General features: G+C 67.6%; 1 protein-coding gene across 2 annotated transcripts in view; it reads left to right on the forward strand.

Annotated features, from left to right (window-relative positions):
- The window catches only part of TBC1D22A (TBC1 domain family member 22A), a 133,968-nt gene that overhangs the window by 97,825 nt on the left and 17,694 nt on the right, over positions 1-18,449 (forward strand). For both annotated transcript variants that reach the window (XM_080662642.1, XM_080662641.1), the window contains exon 11: positions 5,423-5,550. In XM_080662642.1, coding sequence (XP_080518768.1) covers positions 5,423-5,550 — 128 coding nt within the window. The remainder of the gene's footprint in view (positions 1-5,422; positions 5,551-18,449) is intronic.

An 18,449-nucleotide genomic window follows, 5' to 3' on the forward strand; every position in this document is an offset into this window, starting at 1 on the left:
GGGCTGTCCCCAGCTCAAGACAGAGCGGCTTCTCTCCTTCAGACGACCCTCCCCAGGTCCGTGCTCAGCGCTGTTGCCGCCGAGACTCCTTAACTGACCAGGGAGACTTCCAAGTGCAGCCGTTCCCCTCGACCTTGGGAGAAGGCAGCCGTCCTCGGCTTTGAAATGGCTCCCCGTCGTTCCTGCTCCTGGCCGCGGGTGCTGGAGGGATGCCAGTGGTTTTACCTCCCTCACCACGGAGACCCCGTGTCCCTCTCCAGTCAGGGCGGGCGGCCTCGCGCTGGTCACTCCACGCCGGGAGGACGGCTGACCTTCCCCCCAGCGAGCCCTCGCCCTCGCCCTCGCCCTCGCCCCCACCCCCACTCTCGCCCTCCCTGCCTTGGCCCAGGTGGAGCGATGCCCCTCCAGGGGAGTCCCTGGTGGCCCTGCTGTCAGGTACAGGGCTGTCCTGTGCTTCTCCGAGCTGCCGTCACCCCCTCACCCCCGCCCCCGCATGGGGCCAGTGCCCGCAGAGCGTCCCCCGGCCTCGCGGTGCCACGCTGAGGACAGGCCTCCGGGCTGGGGTACATGGTGCAGGGAGCCTCTCCCCGGGAGCCTGGTGGAGGGCTGCGGGCACGCTGACCGGCCCCTCGCAGGAACTGAGCTCCGGCCGGGAAGCTGGGAGGGAGGGGAGGCGCCGCTGTCGGGTGGACGGGTGGACGGACGGCTCTGGTGACCTGCCTGCTGCCCCGCCCTCAGGCCCTGCGGCTCTCAAGGGCCTTAGTCTCGCAGCAGGCCCGAGCGCTCCCTCCCTCCCTCCCTCCCTCCCCGTCCCTTCCTCCCTCCTCAGGGGTGGCAGCCAGGCCCCTCCTCCTGTGCTCAGCCGGGCTCGGCTTCCTTGCCTTCACTGCACATCAGTGTCCCTCAGTGTCTGTGCTCAGACCCCGGATGGAATGCTGCCTTCCCCCACCCCCTGCAGCAAGGTGCTCACTCACCCGCACGCCCCTTGCCCGCGCGCCCCCTTGCCCGCGCGCCCCCTTGCCCGCGCGCCCCTTCGCCCGTTTGCCCCCTCACCCACATGCTCGGCGGCTGCTGTGACCCACCCTCCTCCCCCACCCTCCCTCCCACACCCGCCCGCCCGTCCGCTCACCCTCCTCCACCCTCCCTCCCACACCCAGCCGTCCGCTCACCCTCCTCCTCCACCCTCCCTCCCACACCCGCCCGTCCGCTCACCCTCCTCCCCCACCCTCCCTCCCACACCCAGCCGTCCGCTCACCCTCCTCCTCCACCCTCCCTCCCACACCCGCCCGTCCGCTCACCCTCCTCCCCCACCCTCCCTCCCACACCCAGCCGTCCGCTCACCCTCCTCCACCCTCCCTCCCACACCTGCCCGTCTGCTCGCTCACCCTCCTCCACCCTCCCTCCCACACCCAGCCGTCCGCTCACCCTCCTCCACCCTCCCTCCCACACCTGCCCGTCTGCTCGCTCACCCTCCTCCACCCTCCCTCCCACACCCAGCCGTCCGCTCACCCTCCTCCTCCACCCTCCCTCCCATGCCCGCCCGTCCGCTCACCCTCCTCCTCCACCCTCCCTCCCACGCCCGCCCGTCCACTCACCCTCCTCCTCCACCCTCCCTCCCACACCTGCCCGTCTGCTCGCTCACCCTCCTCCACCCTCCCTCCCATGCCCGCCCGTCCGCTCACCCTCCTCCCCCACCCTCCCTCCCATGCCCGCCCGTCCACTCACCCTCCTCCCCCACCCTCCCTCCCACACCCGCCCGTCCGCTCACCCTCCTCCTCCACCCTCCCTCCCACACCTGCCCGTCCGCTCACCCTCCTCCTCCACCCTCCTTCCCACACCCGCCCGTCCGCTCACCCTCCTCCTCCACCCTCCCTCCCACACCTGCCCGTCTGCTCGCTCACCCTCCTCCACCCTCCCTCCCATGCCCGCCCGTCCGCTCACCCTCCTCCTCCACCCAGCTGCCCCCCTGCGTGGGAGCCTCCAGCCTCTGGCCCTCTGGGTCCTGGGGGCGGAGCTGAAGGGTCTCCTGTCATCTCGCCCACATTGATGGGACCTGGGCTCTCTCCTGACACCATCGGCGTGATGCTGCGACTGTGCTCCATTCACCACAGAGCCGCCTCCGGCGGGCTCGCACCGTGCCCTCTGGGCGCAGCGGGCGTCTTCGAAGACACGGTGGTTGGAGGTCCTTGCGGAACGGGGCCACGTGTATGGATGAGGAAGGCATCGGTGAGCCACGTGCACAGTGACAGGCCAGCGCGTGGCCAGAGCGACCGCCGTGTCTCAGCCTTCCCACACCACACCCTCCGCCAGGCGTCCCATGGCTGGTGCCGGCACAGGCCCTGGCGGAGCCGGCTCTCGCCCTCCGTCTGTCGCAGCCCTGTCCACGTCGCTGCTCACGGATCCTGTGGCGGAGAGGAGTCTCGAGGAGCCGGAGACGGCCTGGCCGTGGCTGGGAGCCGCTGCGGCTGCGTCCTGGGATGGCCGCGAGAGGCCCGCGCACCGCGGCCAGCGCCTCCGCCGTGGGCTTGTTTTGAACGGAGGCTCGGCGGCCTTCCTTCCCTGCCTCTCCCTGGCCTGGCATCCAGAGGAGGCTGGCACCCGGCCGCCACGCCAGGAGCGTCCCCAGAGAGAGCGGCAAGGGGGCTGGGCTCCCCCTGTCCCCAGGACAGAGCTCGGAGCACTTTCCAGTAGCCGCCTGGCTCTGAGCCCGGGCTCCTAACTCTGCACCCGCGGTCTTCCCGTCGTCCCGCCTCGGCGCCGTCTTCCTGCCCCACGCCCCGCCCTGGCGTGTCTTTTCTCGCTGTAACTGGTACCTTAACCAGGTGCTGCAGGTGGGGGGGCGTGGGAATCAGCCCCTGGGTGGGAGGCCCGTGCTCGCTGTCTGGGCCCCCTCGTTCTGGGCCCCCTCGTTCTGGGCCCCCTTCTGATTGATGGAGAATGGAAACCGTCCCCGGAATCAGAGCCTGTCCAGCCGCCGGGCGACACGAGGCTGCTGCTCTGGCCGCCCTTGGAGGCTGGCAGGCTCCTTTGCGGGGTGCCGAGTGGGAGCCATCACGCCCACTTCTGGCAAACACCCCATGTAGCGCCTGGCCCTGCTCAACAGTGCGTGTTTCTATGCCAAGGCCACGGGGTGCGTGCTTTTCCCCTCGTGGCGGGAACCCTGGGGTTCAGGGTGGTGTTTATATAATTCACTTTCATTTCGATCAAGAAGACGAGACGTTTCAGCAGGGTTCCCAGCCTCAGCTCTGCTGCTGGAAGCCCCGGGGACGCTCGCCAGCAGACACCACGGCGGCTCCTCCCGCACGGAGAGCGCGTGGGAAAGTCCTTGGGGCCGAGGAGGACAGCGGTGCACCTGCTCGTGCGTTACCGTGCGCTCTGGCTCCCTGAGGAGGGGCTTCCACTGCTGACCACGGAGACGGAGCAGGACGGAGTCCACACCACTCACACCTGCTGCTCCGTGTCCCGCACCGGGAGTCAGGGCCCCGTGTCCCGCACCGGGAGTCAGGGCCCCGTGTCCCACACCGGGAGTCAGGGCCCCGTGTCCCGCACCGGGAGTCAGGGCTCCGTGTCCCGCGCCGGGAGTCAGGGCTCCTTGCCCTGCGCCGGGAGTCAGGGCCCCGTGTCCCGCGCCGGGAGTCACGGCTCCGAGCCCCACACGGGAGTCACGCCTGGAGGTCAGGCACCCGCTTCTCAGCACACTTGAAATAGGAGGCGGCCGCGCCAGAGATCCCGTTTGCCCATGAGAAGGGGGCGGCAGAGCCATGGCGGGCGCTCCTCCTCGCTCTTTGAGACTCACTTCCGGAGACACCACGTCATCCGTGAGCGTGGCCACCTCCATGGGGGCACAGCTCGCTCTCCTGTGTTCGGCCAGGTGCTCCCGTGGGCCCCGAATTCGAGCTGGGGGGCGGCTGCCCAGGACGCTCGGAGTCGGTCCTTCTGACGAGAGACAGCTTGGAGGCTCCAGGGAGGCCTTCCTTCGCCCCTGCTGACCTCCTGGAGGGCAGGGCACAGGCCTCGCCCTCGCCTCCTCGGCAGCTGCTGCTTCATGGGCGCGGGGGCAGGACCCCGAGGGCCGGTGGAGGAGGAGCCGTGCGAGGGCGGTGCCCGTGTCCCTGCGGGGTCAGGCCGCCTCCGGTGCTTCCCCGAGGGCAGTGCCCCGCCCACCGGGCAGCGTGTGCTCGTCTCCAGGAACCGGGCGTCTTTCCTTCCCCTCGGCGGTGGCGCTGGCGCGCCCTGGGCCATGCTCCCTGCCTGTGTCCCGCGCCTCCCCTAGTCCGGAGGCCGCCCTGGGGTGGGCTCCTCCGGCCCCACCTCGTGGGGAGAGCCGGGGGCTTGCCCTCCCCGTGCCCGTGGCAGGGCCTCAGGCGCTCATCACAGCAGAGGAAGGGTGGAGCTCGGCTCAGTGGCAGGTTCCGGAAACGTCCCGTGTTCCCGGGCCGTGGGCGTGCTAGTGGACATTGGGCGGTGTCGCGAGCCTCGTGGGCACGTAGCGAGCTGCTTCCCGGTCTCCTCGCGTCCCCCTCGGGGAGAGGCAGAGCTGGCCCTGGCCGGCCGCGCCGTCTGCTGTCCCTCGCCCTGGAGCCCCTCCCGCCCGCGCCGCCTACCTTCTCTCTCACGCGTGTTTGCTTGCCACGTGCGGGACTTCCTTTGGGAGAAACTCCTGGGAACTTTCCTCAGGGCGGCCCCCCCCCCCCCCGGGGCCCGGCGAGGGGGCGGTCTGTGACTCGGAGGGGAGGAGGGCGGTCTGTGACTCGGAGGGGAGGAGGACGGAGCAGGGAGGCCTTAGCCCTCCCTCCGGTCAGTGGGCAGCACGCGTCTGCTTCGTGGGGCAGCCCCCTTGTCAGGTCACCGTGATCACAGGGCCACTGCTCCTGGAACAGCCCCCCAGGTTTCCATAGACGTGGAACTTCGTGGGGCCCCGCAGCCTCTCCGCTGGTGGCTGACGGCTCGCCCGGCAGGGGCCTGGGCGGGGCGCGGGGACTCAGGCCGTGAGTCCCACTGCAGCCGCCGAGGACGAGCCGCTTGTCCCCGATGGGAGGTCGTGCGCCAGGGAAATGCGGCTGGTAAACCTGGCCCTCCTCAGAGGCCCAGCCGTCCTCCCCGGGCCCCAAACCTGGAGGCCAGAGGCACCTGCCCAGGGCCCGAGGCCATGCCGCTTGGCACTCAGCGGCGGGGTCTGGAGCACTCACGGGTGAGGTGGAAGTCGTCCTTGCGAGCTGGCGAGCTCCCCTCTCCCTCTCAGTGCCTCCACCTCCAGCCTGGTCTGCGAGGAGAGGGTCTCTGCCAGTGCGCGCGGCTCTCCCGTGTCCCGCTGGTGTGAGGTGTGGGGGGTGGGCTCCCCCGGCCCCTGGTGGTGTTTGAGTGGGAGGTTCAGCGGTGGGCGCAGTTGAGGGCTCCTGACAGCGGCCTGTCTGTCCCGCAGAGCAAGTGCACCGGCACCTGGAGCAGCACGAGGTGCGGTACCTGCAGTTCGCCTTCCGCTGGATGAACAACCTGCTGATGAGGGAGGTGCCCCTGCGCTGCACCATCCGCCTGTGGGACACCTACCAGGTGAGCTCGAGCCGCGGCCCTTCGGGCCCGTTTCTCAGGCCTCGTCGTCTGCGTCACGTAACGCAGGAGGCGTGTCTGAGGTCGGGTCTGTAGCCGAGCTGCCCTCCAGCCGCGAGCGCCCGGGGGATGGCGGGAACGCTCGTGACGCGGATGGGTCTGAGCCACGTCTGCCACGAACCTCACGCTCACGCCGTCTGCGCTCCCAGTTGCTTGTGTTAGATTTTAAACACGCGCTGACGGTCAGTGCAGCGTGGGGTTTCTCCTCTCCACCGATCCTGACGGAGCCCATTGCTCGGGAGACTGTGTTTCTGGAACAAACCCCCTCTGTTCCCGAGGGTCCCATTGCTAACCTCGCCCTTCCCGTTCCGGTGGCGATGATTGCTGAAGCCGAGGCCAGGCTGCGGGGACTCGTGGACAGCAGGCGCCGTCGGCAGCTGGAGTGCCTCCCGGGAAGCTGTGCCCGCTCCTAACGCAAGGGCAGCGTCCTGCCTCGGGGACCGGGCGGGGGCCGGGGGGCTGCCTGCAAGGACAGAGCCGGGGCTGCTTCGTGCGGCCCCTGAGTCGCAGGCCCCGGGTGGGGCGCTGGCCCCGCAGCCTGCGTGGATGGCGTGGAGAGGGTGGGAGGCCGGGCCTGAGGCGGCGGAAGGGTCTCAGCCCTCCCTCCCTGCTCGTGGAGGCGGCCTGGGCCTGGACGGTGGTTCTTCCCGTGGGGCCGGGCGCGCTGCCCCCCGCCACTTGTTCCCACGCGTCTCCTCCTGCCACCGGCCTGCCCCCCGCGGCTTTCCTCCGCGCTGTTTGGTCCTGAGGATGCTCGCTGCGGACATCCTGCCGAGTCAGGAGATTGCATCCGACCCGGCTGGGCTTGGAGCTTCCGGGTTCTCGGCAGCCGCAGCTTTTCTGGGCGCTGGCGTGGTTGGGACACGCAGCCTTTCTCGGGCCTGACGCGGCGAACAGCCTGTGCTGCTGGCCAGGCCTCGGGAACAACGTCATCTCCGTAACCGCGGCCTGTCCGCGACGGCCCCTCCCGCCCGGCCCTCGCGCAGCCGAGCTCCTGGAGCGCGGTCTGTGACGGTCGCTTGGGTGTGAAGTGCATCGCGCTCTGAGGAGCCAGAGATGGACTGTGCGTCCAGGCCCTCACCACTCGCTGACACCTCGTAGGTGTTCGCATTTACGTGCTGGAGGCTTCTTTATGGGGGTGATCTTCCTGGGATTAAACGTGGTCGTGAGCTGACTCACTTGTCCCAGGACTCGTTCCTGAACGGACGTCCCTGGTCATAAACCCTCTCGTAGCTTAAATATCGGGGTGTTTTACTTCACAGGCCCGCGACCGTGAGATTGTATTGCGTCACTTGGCAGTGAGAGGACGTAGTGATCAGAGGAGGGGCTTGGTGGTCACTCTGCCCTAACCCGGGGTTTCTCAGTGGGCCCCTGCCAGCACCTGGGGGCGTGCCCGCGGGTCCCGGATAAGCCCCGGACAAGGTAGCGCGCGGAAGTGAGAGGTGCGTCATCACAGCGTGAAAACGGCCTGAAAGTGCACGAACAACCAGAAATTGCCCAACAGCAGGGAGGTGGCCCTGTTCCCGGGCCGTGTATGACCCACCCCGGAAGTGGTCCTGGTGTGGCTGGGGCGGGGGGCGGGGGGGCACGGGGGCGGGGTGCAGAGTGGGCTGTCCAGCTCCAGGGCCTCAGCTGCGGGAGATGGTTTCCAGGCTTCCACGTGGCCCGGCCGCCCTGTGGTGGCTGAGGATGAATCCTGCTCTCCCTGCTCCTGCCCCAGGGGCTCCCTCCTGCTCTCCCTGCTCCTGTCCCAGGGCCTCCCTCCTGGTCTCCCTGCTCCTGTCCCAGGGCCTCCCTCCTGCTCTCCCTGCTCCTGTCCCAGGGGCTCCCTCCTGCCCCAGGGGCTCCCTCCTCCAGGGGCTCCCTCCTGCTCTCCCTGCTCCTGTCCCAGGGCCTCCCTCCTGGTCTCTCTGCTCCTGTCCCAGGCGCTCCCTCCTGCTCTCCCTGCTCCTGCCCCAGGTGCTCCCTCCTGCTCTCCCTGCTCCTGCCCCAGGGGCTCCCTCCTGCTCTCCCTGCTCCTGCCCCAGGGGCTCCCTCCTGCTCTTCCTGCTGCTGCCCCAGGGGCTCCCTCCTGCTCTCCCTGCTCCTGCCCCAGGGGCTCCCTCCTGGTCTCCCTGCTCCTGCCCCAGGGGCTCCCTCCTGGTCTCCCTGCTCCTGCCCCAGGGGCTCCCTCCTGCTCTCCCTGCTCCTGCCCCAGGGGCTCCCTCCTGCTCTCCCTGCTCCTGCCCCAGGCGCTCCCTCCTGCTCTCCCTGCTCCTGCCCCAGGGGCTCCCTCCTGGTCTCCCTGCTCCTGCCCCAGGGGCTCCCTCCTGCTCTCCCTGCTCCGGTTCCACGTTCTTCCTCCCTGACGCTTGCTTCCTCCCTGTCAGCCGTTCCCTGACGCGCCTGGTCTCTGTAAACTCGTCCTGAGCAGCTCAGTGTTGGTGATGCATTTGTAAATGGGGCCGTGTTCTCGGGTCCTCTCCCATAGTCTGCTGTTAGTGCAGAGGAACTGGTTTTGTGCGTTTTTTTACCCTGCACCTTCGCTGAATTTGCTTATCCAAAGGAAAGGAAGTGATCTGAGAGAGCTCACTGCACCGCTTGTTCACAGCAGCATTATTCACAGTGGCTGAGATGTGGGGCCACCGGAGTGTCCGTCAGTGACGGCTGGGTGAACACGCGCGCGCACACACACACACACACACACACACACACACAGGAGTGTCATTCAGATAAAGAAGGAAGCCCGTGCTTGTGGCCGGGGCCTTGGGAAGGAGAGCGAGGAGAGGGGAGGCAGCCTGGTCCCGTGGAGGAGGAGTGGGAGGGAACTGGCTGAACTGGCTGTGCATCGGGGAAGTCTGGGGGAGTCCAGAGCAGCTGTGCAATGGAAGGTTCTGGAAGATGGAAAGGCCCGTAGGGTAGCCTCCAGGCACAGGGGGCTCTTCAGCACTTGAAAAATGTGACCGAGGAACTGGTTCTTAAATTTACTTCCTTTTAACTCATTGAAACTTAAATGGCCCAGGCCTCGGGGCCAGGGTGGGAGGGGAGTGCCCTGCTAGGAGGGGGCGGCCCCCCCTCCCCATGTGAGCCACAGCCTCCGCCTTCGTGTCCAGGGAAGGAGGTTTCCTCCCGCCGCCCGGAGCACTGCAGACGGCTTCATCCGGCCCAGGCTTATTCCGCTCCTTCCCGTGGGGTCCAGAGGCCTCGCGCCACAGTTAGACGCGGCCACCGCCCAGCCCGGAGGGCGTCTCAGGCACACTCTGCGGCGGCTGTCAGTCACTGGACAGGAGCGGCTGTCAGTCACTGGACAGGAAGCGGCTGTCAGTCACTGGACAGGAAGCGGCTGTCAGTCACTGGACAGGAAGCGGCTGTCAGTCACTGGACAGGAAGCGGCTGTCAGTCACTGGACAGGAAGCGGCTGTCAGTCACTGGACAGGAAGCGGCTGTCAGTCACTGGACAGGAGCGGCTGTCAGTCACTGGACAGGAAGCGGCTGTCAGTCACTGGACAGGAAGCGGCTGTCAGTCACTGGACAGGAAGCGGCTGTCAGTCACTGGACAGGAGCGGCTGTCAGTCACTGGACAGGAAGCGGCTGTCAGTCACTGGACAGGAGCGACTGTCAGTCACTGGACAGGAAGCGGCTGTCAGTCACTGGACAGGAGCGGCTGTCAGTCACTGGACAGGAGCGGCTGTCAGTCACTGGACAGGAGCGGCTGTCAGTCACTGGACAGGAAGCGGCTGTCAGTCACTGGACAGGAAGCGGCTGTCAGTCACTGGACAGGAAGCGGCTGTCAGTCACTGGGCAGGAAGCGGCTGTCAGTCACTGGACAGGAAGCGGCTGTCAGTCACTGGACAGGAGCGGCTGTCAGTCACTGGACAGGAGCGGCTGTCAGTCACTGGACAGGAAGCGGGGAGCTCGTCACCCTCGGCTTCGATCTGGTCGCTCACCGTCCGTCTGGGGCGCCCCGTCCTGAGGCAGGGCCCCGCACACGAGGCTCCGAGCACCCAGGCCCTGGCACCCACCACGGGAGGGAGGTGGCACCGGCCACCGGTCTCTAGGCGTCTCCCCCAGTGCCGCTCCACACTGCCCGCCTGTGCCCAGCGCCGGGGGCTGTCTGTCAGCAAAGGATGTGCCTGGACGCTGCCCGGAAGCACGGGCGCTGGTCTGCTTGGGCTCCGGCAGCGCCGAATCTGCCGCTAGCTGGGCACTGCCCGCATGGCTGTGGGCAGGCCGCCTCCGGAGCGCACCGTGGGGTGCTGTTGGGCGTCAGCAAGGCGCCTCTTGTGCACGGCTGGCAGGAGGCTCCGTGGGGGCAGGCAGAGTGTGCGGCCCACGCGCCCGGCTGGCGCTGCTGCCCTGCCCGGTGGTTTGCGCGCCCGTGTGCCCGGCCGGCCCCGCTGCCCTGCCCGGTGGTCTGGGCACCCGTGTGCCCGGCCGGCCCCGCTGCCCTGCCCGGTGGCCTGGGCGCCCGTGTGCCCGGCTGGCCCTGCTGCCCTGCCCGGTGGCCTGGGCGCCCGTGTGCCCGGCCGGCCCCGCTGCCCTGCCCGGTGGCCTGGGCGCCCGTGTGCCCGGCCGGCCCCGCTGCCCTGCCCGGTGGCCTGGGCGCCCGTGTGCCCGGCCGGCCCCGCTGCCCTGCCCGGTGGCCTGGGCGCCCGTGTGCCCGGCCGGCCCCGCTGCCCTGCCCGGTGGTCTGGGCACCCGTGTGCCCGGCTGGCCCTGCTGCCCTGCCCGGTGGCCTGGGCGCCCGTGTGCCCGGCTGGCCCCGCTGCCCTGCCCGGTGGCCTGGGAGCCAGCACATGGCCCACCAGCGTCTCGCTCCGGGCCCACAGGCTCCCCAGGGTGGCGGGCCCCCAGGAGGATGGGTGGGCCCCTGGGGGTGTGGCTTGGCTCTGCCTCTGTTAGCTGCCATCTCGTCTCTCTGATTTCCTTGTTCACGGCCCCCAGGACTCCCTCCGAGGCCGCCCCCGCCCCCCGGCTGCTGGTCCAAGTGGGGCTCCCCTGGCGTGGCCGTGCTTGTCCCATCCCGGGCCCCGTGGGCTGGGCGTTCCCTTTGGACGTGGGTGGAAGGACTCAGCCCCGTCCCTTACGTGAGAGGATGGACGATGGTTGGCCCAGAGGACAGAGGAACAAGAAGGCAGCCAGGGAGGGCCGGCAGGAGGGGGGTCTGGGCCAGCTCCCCCAGAGGACCCCGGCTGGGCCTGCTGCTCAGATGGGGTGCGGGACCATTGCATTGCCGAGCACTGCCAGGTCCCCCCGGCCCGGGCAGGCTGTCCTGGACGAGGACAGATTGCACGTTGTCAGGGCAGGACGGGTGGCCTCTGTCACAGCACAACGGTGGGTGTGGCCCCTGTGCTGCCGAGGGGTGTGCTGCCGTGGGGGCGGGAGGGCGCTGGGTGTGTCCTCTGCACACCTCGTTACTCTGGTGCTGAGACAGCGCCCTCGTTGTCTTTAAAAAACATGTATTTTTATTGATTTCAGAGAGCGGGAGGGAGAGGGAGAGGGAGAGGGAGACATCAGTGAGGAGAGAGAATCATGGATCGGCTGCCTCCTGCACGCCCCCCACTGGAGATGGAGCCAGCAACTGGGACCTGTGCCCTGACCGGGAATCGAACCCTGACCTCCTGGTTCATGGGTCGACACTCAACCATGGAGCCATGCCGGCCTGGCAGTGCCCCAGTTGTCTTGACTTGTGTTCCTGGTTACAGAGGCCCCCTTACCAGGCAGAGGTCAAAGAGCAGAGGGCAAAGGGCAGGGCAGGCATTCATGATGGCAACTGCCAGGCCTAAGGAGGGATGGGGTCACAGTAAGCGCTGGGACTCTTCTCCCCTGCTGCCCCGCCCACCCTGTGCCCCTGCAGCACCCTGAGCACCGGGGTGTTGAACTGAAGTAGCGGCCTCCCCTGTCTCCTGCGCCTAGAGTGCCCTGCAGGGGGGAGTGCCCTGCGGTGGGGAGTGCCCTGCGGGGGGGAGGGCCCTGCGGGGGGGGAGAGCCCTGAGGTGGGGAGGGCCCTGCGGTGGGGAGGGCCCTAAGGGGGGGAGGGCCCTGCGGTGGGGAGGGCCCTGCGGGGGGGAGGGCCCTGAGGTGGGGAGGGCCCTGAGGTGGGGAGGGCCCTGCGGGGGGGAGGGCCCTGAGGTGGGGAGGGCCCTGCCTCGTGGGGAGCCTGGGTTTACAGAACCCCCGGAGGCAGGCCCCCTAATTGCCTTCCGGGATGTGCTGGGAGAGCTGAGAGGGAAGTTCACCTAAGGGTTTGCAGTCCAGTTTCCCGGGACCTTTAGTGAACCACCAGGAGAAGCGCCCGCTCGCCGGGCGGGGTGACACTGCGCTGCTGGTGCTGCCCCTCCCGGCCGCCGGCGGGGTCCGGGCTGCAGCGTGAGGACAGCGCCTGGGCAGCCGCCGGCGCCTCTCCTCTCCCGGGTGAGTGTTGAGGGTCCCAAACACCAGCCTCCCGGTACCCGCCGGCCTCTCGGCACTTCGTTGTGGAGCACATGAGCCGGGGAGGGAGCGCCCGCGGAGGGAGCCGGGCGCAGTCAGGTGGTGGCTTCTCGGAACGTTTTCAGACGTGAGTTTCCGCCCTGCGCTGGACGAGCGTGCCCCAGTGCCCAGGACCCGTCTGCTTCCACGTGGAGACCCCTCAGCCGCCTGGCCCTGCGAGTGAGCGGCAGCGCAGCCCGGGGCCGGCACGGCAGGTCCCGCGTGCCCTCCGGAGCCCTTCCAGAGGCCTCGGTCTGGGCCGCTGGCTCCCACAGCCGCCGCTCCGCACCCAGGGGTGTCTAACGCTGCCTGAGTCCGCGTTCCTGAGCCCTGCAGGCTCCTGCTTCCCGAGCAGTCAGAGCCGGGAGTACATGCGCAGATGCAGCTTCATCGGCCTGTTCCAACATTGCAGCGGCTGAGGGCTTTGTGGGGGGCTTCCTCCTGGGGGGCGCTGGGGCCCAGCCCCCTCCCCACAGCCGCGTGACCTCAGAGCCAGGGATGCGTTTCTTTGTTCCATGTGTGCGTCTGTGCCTTTCACGTGTAAGCCCCAATGCCAGCTGTCAGTCATCTGCTGGAGGCCTGGGCTCGGACCTGGCTCCCCCGGGCTGCCCTGGGAGTGGGGTGGCCCTGGGCGGGTGCGTGGGCCTGCTGGGCCTCAGGGCCTCTGCTGCTGTAGGCTGTGCCCGTGCCCGTGCCCGCCCCCCAGGTGTGGCCTTGCTGTGAGTCTGACCCTCACTGCCCAGCGATAACGGGGTGCTCACTGCGGCACCTGCACGGGGGCTGGCGAGGCCCTGGGGTGTTTCTCGCGCTCGGGTCTGCCTCTGTCCCTGGCATCCTGGGAGGCCAGCTTCGGAGACCTCTTCCCCGGGCCCCTCCTGGAGCCGGCCCTGGGCAGGGCTGGCCCAGAGTCCTGCAGCATCCCTGCCCGGACGTGGCCGGCCCGCTGCCCCAGGCTGGCAGGAGAGACGGGGCTGCCCCTGCTTCGGGGGGGGGAGGGGGGGCAGCGAGGACGCCCAGGCAGCCAGAGGACGTTTCGGGCAGGGATGGGGGGGGGGTGCCCTCCCAGGGCACAGGCAGCTCCAGGGCCCGACTTCTGTTTTCTCAGCCGCCCGCGGTGGGACCTTGTGGGCAGAAGTTGGGGTGCCCATGTGGGTGCCAGGCCGCCTGCTCCCACAGGATACCTGCTGTGGGCCCCACTGGTGGTGGGCTCGGGTGACCCCGGGTTAGGTGGCCCTCTGCGTGGCCCATGTCGGGGAGACGACCTGGCACCCAGTGCCCTCCGCTGGCATCGCTGGAGGCACTTCTCCCTCCCTGGTCGCACCACAGTGACGGGCACCAGCTGCGGGGGTGGGCTTTCTGGGGCGGACCTCCGTGCCACACGCTGCCGCCCCTCCACCCTGCGAGGGTCTGCCTTCCGTGGGTTCCGCCTGGGCGGGAGTCGTCCCGGACCCTGTCCTGGCGGGGGCGGGCGCAGTGTTGAAAGGCACGGGGTGCTCTCCGCGTGGGCAAAGTGCCCGCGGCTGCTCTGTCATGCACTTGCGTGTGGGAGGGTGGGAGCGAATGCTGTCCATGGAGATGGGTAGGACCGAGTCCCCTCTCATGAGCGAACAATGTCACCCGGGCTCTCCACGGAGCCGTTGTGTGGGATGAAAGGGGACACGCGGGTGAGGCCAGGGCTCCGTGTGGGGAGCAAGGCTGAAGCCTCGCCTCGGACCCTAATTAATTCTCCACCAGCCGGTGCCCGGGAGCGAACCGAGAAACAATTAAAGTGATGCACGAGGCAGGGAGTTCAGAAACTCCAGAGGTGAAGGGAGAACGAGCTCAGTCCGTAATTAGACCGTTCTGTGCCTGCGCGTGGTGTGAGCGTGCTCGCCGCGGCAGCGGCGGCCTATCTTTAGCCCTGGATCGCTCACAAATACCACTCCGGGCTGTTTTTCAACTCAGAAAGGCTCAGACGTTTTTTTTAACGACACTAAGTGGCTAATTACTTCATACGTTGTTAAAATAGCTCCTATTGCAAAGTCTAATACGACAGCAAAAGTGGCAAAAGCAAGTTTTTGAAGGCGCTCCTGGGGCTCAGTTCCCTGGTGCGTCCAGGGTGGTGCACCCCGAGTCCCAGCCGTGATCAGGCCGCCGGTCACTGCTGTTGCAGACATGATGCCAGAAGAGCCGAGCCCAGGCTAGTCCAGGCGGAGGGCGGTCCCAGTGCCCACGAGCAGGTGACAGCAGACTGTTCCTGTCCCTGAGGCGTGCCAGCTGGGCAGGGTGCCGCCTGTCAGGCACACACGTCAGATCCCTGGGCCCGGCCCCCGGCTCCCACGGGAGAGCCCTCCCGCCCCCACGGCTCCCCGGCTGGCTCCTGTGGTGCCCGATGTTGTGAATCACACAGCGGAGACGGCCTGGCCGTCCCGTTCCTGGGCGTCTTGGGGTGTGTGTTGAGGTCACTGAGGTGAAATTTGAACATCATTCTTGGGACTTGTTTTCAGTGGGTGACTTGACACTGGCTTCGGAGGCGGGCTCCTGAGCCGCGGAGAGAGGGCAGACGCCCCGTGGCCGGGGTGGTGGGTGGTACGGAAGGAGGACGCCCGTGAGCACCCGTTTTTCCTCACTCGAATGCTGAGCCGGGGTCCGTGTGGCATAGGCCTCGTCTCCGTGGGCGAAGGGCACGTGATGGGCTGTGGGAGCCCATGGCCTGGCTGGGTGCAGCCACCCTCCGGGACCCGCTGCTGCACTGGCCTCGTGCTGGGAGCGGGCCTGGGCTGCCGGGCATTGAGGGTGTCATTGTCTGAAAGTCAGCGTTTCCAGGTGGGCACGTGTGTGCTGGTCCAGAGGCTCCAAGTGCCCACAGGCAGGTGTGGACACAGGGCCCACGGGGCAGAGGCAGGTGGGGAGGCCGCCCAGCTCCCCTGGGATTGGGGGGGAGGGGGAGGCCCAGCTCCCCTGGGATTGGGGGGGAGGGGGAGGCCCAGCTCCCCTGGGATTAGGGGGGGGAGGGGGAGGCCCAGCTCCCCTGGGATTGGGGGGGAGGGGGAAGCCCAGCTCCCCTGGGATTAGGGGGGAGGGGGAGGCCGCCCAGCTCCCCTGGGATTGGGGGGAGGGGGAGGCCGCCCAGCTCCCCTGGGATTAGGGGGGAGGGGGAGGCCGCCCAGCTCCCCTGGGATTGGGGGGAGGGGGAGGCCCAGCTCCCCTGGGATTAGGGGGGAGGGGGAGGCCCAGCTCCCCTGGGATTGGGGGGGAAGGGGGCCGCCCAGCTCCCCTGGGATTGGGGGGGAGGGCGAGGCCCAGCTCCCCTGGGATTGGGGGGGAAGGGGAGGCCGCCCAGCTCCCCTGGGGTTGGGGGGGAAGTGACCTGGCCCAGCCCAGCACTCGCCGCCCTCACTGGCTCTGTGGCCGAGGCAGCCCTGTGGTTCTGCGAAGCAGCCGCCAAGCAGTCCTCACAGCGGTGGGGTCAGCAGGGCAGTCCCGGTCCCCGTGTGCTGGAAGTGATGCTCTGGGTGCAGCGGAGTGGTGTCGCTGGGTCTCTGCACCCAGCACGTGCCGGACCCCGTTAGCGCCCGCCGTGCCTCTGCCTCTGCCACACTCCCCGCCACGTGGGCCAGGAAGGCCGGGAGGACCCGCCCGCTCCCTCAGCCACACCCTGCACAGCGCCCACTGCCTGGCTCCACACAGGGCTGCGTGGTAGGTGGAGGGGCCTGGCACCCCGATCTGAATTACCCAGCTCGGGAGCACCCGCCAGAGCTGGGTCAGAGGTCAGCGAGCCCGTCCTCGGCCGTCGTGGCGGTGCGTCTCGTGGGGCCGGTCCCCACGCTCCAGCGTGAAGGGCGGTCGGCTCCAGGCCAGAGAGAAGGCTTGGTCGGGGCAGATTTGAATGTAGATCTGGAAGTCCTAATTTATTAAAGGCTTTCTTTTGGGGCCGGTCTGTGCAATAGATTTTCTCTCCCTCTCAATTCTCTCTTAAAATTTAATGCTGCCATAAAAATGATGGATCAGAAATTATTCCAGGAAAAACGATGCTGAAAGGCTCCCTCCCTGTTGAGGCAGAAGCGCAGACTCGTGCAGAAGGAGCTGGGACCCGGCCTGTGTGCGCTACGGAAACCCGTCCCGTGTCCGTGCCGCCCTCCTGGGCTGTGGCAGCACCCAGTCTACCTTGTGCTGCCAGCGCCTTTACGCACAGCCACGTGCTGTCACGTCCTGCCTCCGGGAGCTCACCGTGCAGCCCCCCACTAAGGACCCGCGGTCACAGCAAAGGAGTGGGGGCCGGATCCCACACTGAGGTCAGAGAGGTCCGTGTGGCAGGCAGCCTCGCCCCCCCCCTCCCAGCACGTCTCCCGCAGTCTCTGCCGTGTGGTTATGATCTGTGTGAGGCTGCCGGCCACAGGCCGATGTGGGGAAACATGGAAACCGAGACCTCGGCACACGGGCCTGCAGCGGTCTGAGGCCAGGCGCCGGGCCAGCAGCGCTCTGTCCCCGGTAGAACGGGACGTCGTTCCAGGCCGGCTGGTGGGAACCACAGAATTAAAGAGCCTGTCGGATCTGACATCCCGACTGTCATCTCTGCCCCAGAGCAGCAGAGGTGCTGGGGCTGCTGCCGCTGACACCGTCCTCGTCGCTGCGCACGAGGGGTCAGGGGTCAGGCCCGGCAGTGTCAGGGGGCCTCGTAGGCCAGGAGGTGGCCCGGGGCTTGCTCGCAGGGTCTCATTGGCTTCGCGGCGGAAGGAGCCCCACACCGGTTAGGAGAGTTCGGGGAAGGACTGGCCGTGTCCATGGGCTCTGTTGGACACGTCACCATGACAACCCAGGAGGTGCTGGGAGCCGCCCCTTGTTTGTCCTGCCTCAGCGCATCCCAGCAACTCCACGCCGTTTCTCTGCCGAGATGTGGGCCATCTGTGAAGCGCGTCTCACTCCGAGGCTACACCCACTCGAGTGAGGGGTTGGCTTTTCGTGTGGGTTTGGAAAACAGGCGCACAGCCTGTCTGTTGCTCAGCACCAGCTCCTCAGGAGGAGGCAGGGCCCTGTCAGCGGTGCCGCCAGGCAGCTGGCCCCCCCAGGCAGCTGCCCGCCCCCCCAGGCAGCTGCCCCCCCCCCCCCCCCGCCTCATCGCCCTCGGGCGCCTCTGCTGCCCCTCAGACAAAGCCGGAGCCTCGCTGGCTGTCGGCTCCGCCCTCCAGGCCAGGCCCTCAGGTGGGACGTGGGACGGGGAGGGATGTGCTTCCTTGGACCTCTTGACCCCGAGCCACGTGCAGCACTCGAAGGGACAGGGGACAGGGCTGTGCATCGGGAACAGTTAACGTAGAAAGACGTGAAGGGCTGTTCCCGTCACCAAACACGACCAGCACAAGCATAACTGGAGGATTAGTTTTCTGCCCCAGTAATTGATAAAAAGAATCAAAATCCAGTAAGGATATAGGAGATGCAAAAATATCCAGCAGCGTGCTGGGTCTCACCGACAGTCCAATAGCTGGAGGTGCCCAGCGCCGGTCCTGCCACTCACACGGTGCCCAGGAACACGCACACGGTGCCCAGGAACACGCACACGGGGCCCAGGAACACGCACACGGGGCCCAGGAACACGCACACGGGGCCCAGGAACACGCACACGGGGCCCAGGAACACGCACACGGGGCCCAGGAACACGCACACGGGGCCCAGGAACACGCACACGGGGCCCAGGAACACGCACACGGGGCCCAGGAACACGCACACGGGGCCCAGGAACACACACACGGTGCCCAGGATCCAGGGCGACGAGTGTGAGATGTGGAAGAGGGACTCGCCGTGTTCTCATCTCACCTGACAGGATTAACTACAAATCGGCAAGAGGAGGTCTAAAAGCGCCACGTCTTGGAAATGAAGCAGCGCGCTTCCAAAGAACCGAGCCAAAGACGCCAAAGGGAAATGGGAGAACGTGTGAACCAAACGACTCGTAAGAAGTAACGTCAGACTCGTGGGGTGCCGCCGGAGCAGTGTCTGGAAGCTGGCTTCTTCCCGTGAACGCAAAGACTTAAAGTCGGTATTTTGCTTCCACCTTCAGAAGCTGGAAAAGGAGAGCGATCCCCAAGGAAGCAGGAGGAAGGAGCCGGGAATGAAGAGGGCAGCCAGGGAAACAGGAAACAATCAGTGAGATAGAAGTGGGGAATGCTTGGCAGGGACCAGATGATCCCTGTGCCCGAGAGAAACCAGCCTGAACAGTGACGTCACCCAGTGCCCCGTGTACATCACGTCACTGTGACGTCATCCAGTGTCCCAGCGTGTACATCACATCGCTGTACGTCACCCAGTGCCCCCACATGTACATCACGTCACTGTGACATCATCCAGTGCCCCCACATGTACATCACGTCGCTGTGACGTCATCCAGTGTCCCAGCGTGTACATCACATCGCTGTACGTCA

This window comes from Plecotus auritus, assembly GCF_963455305.1.
Source record: "Plecotus auritus genome assembly, chromosome: 3".
Taxonomy (NCBI): Eukaryota; Metazoa; Chordata; class Mammalia; order Chiroptera; family Vespertilionidae; genus Plecotus; species Plecotus auritus.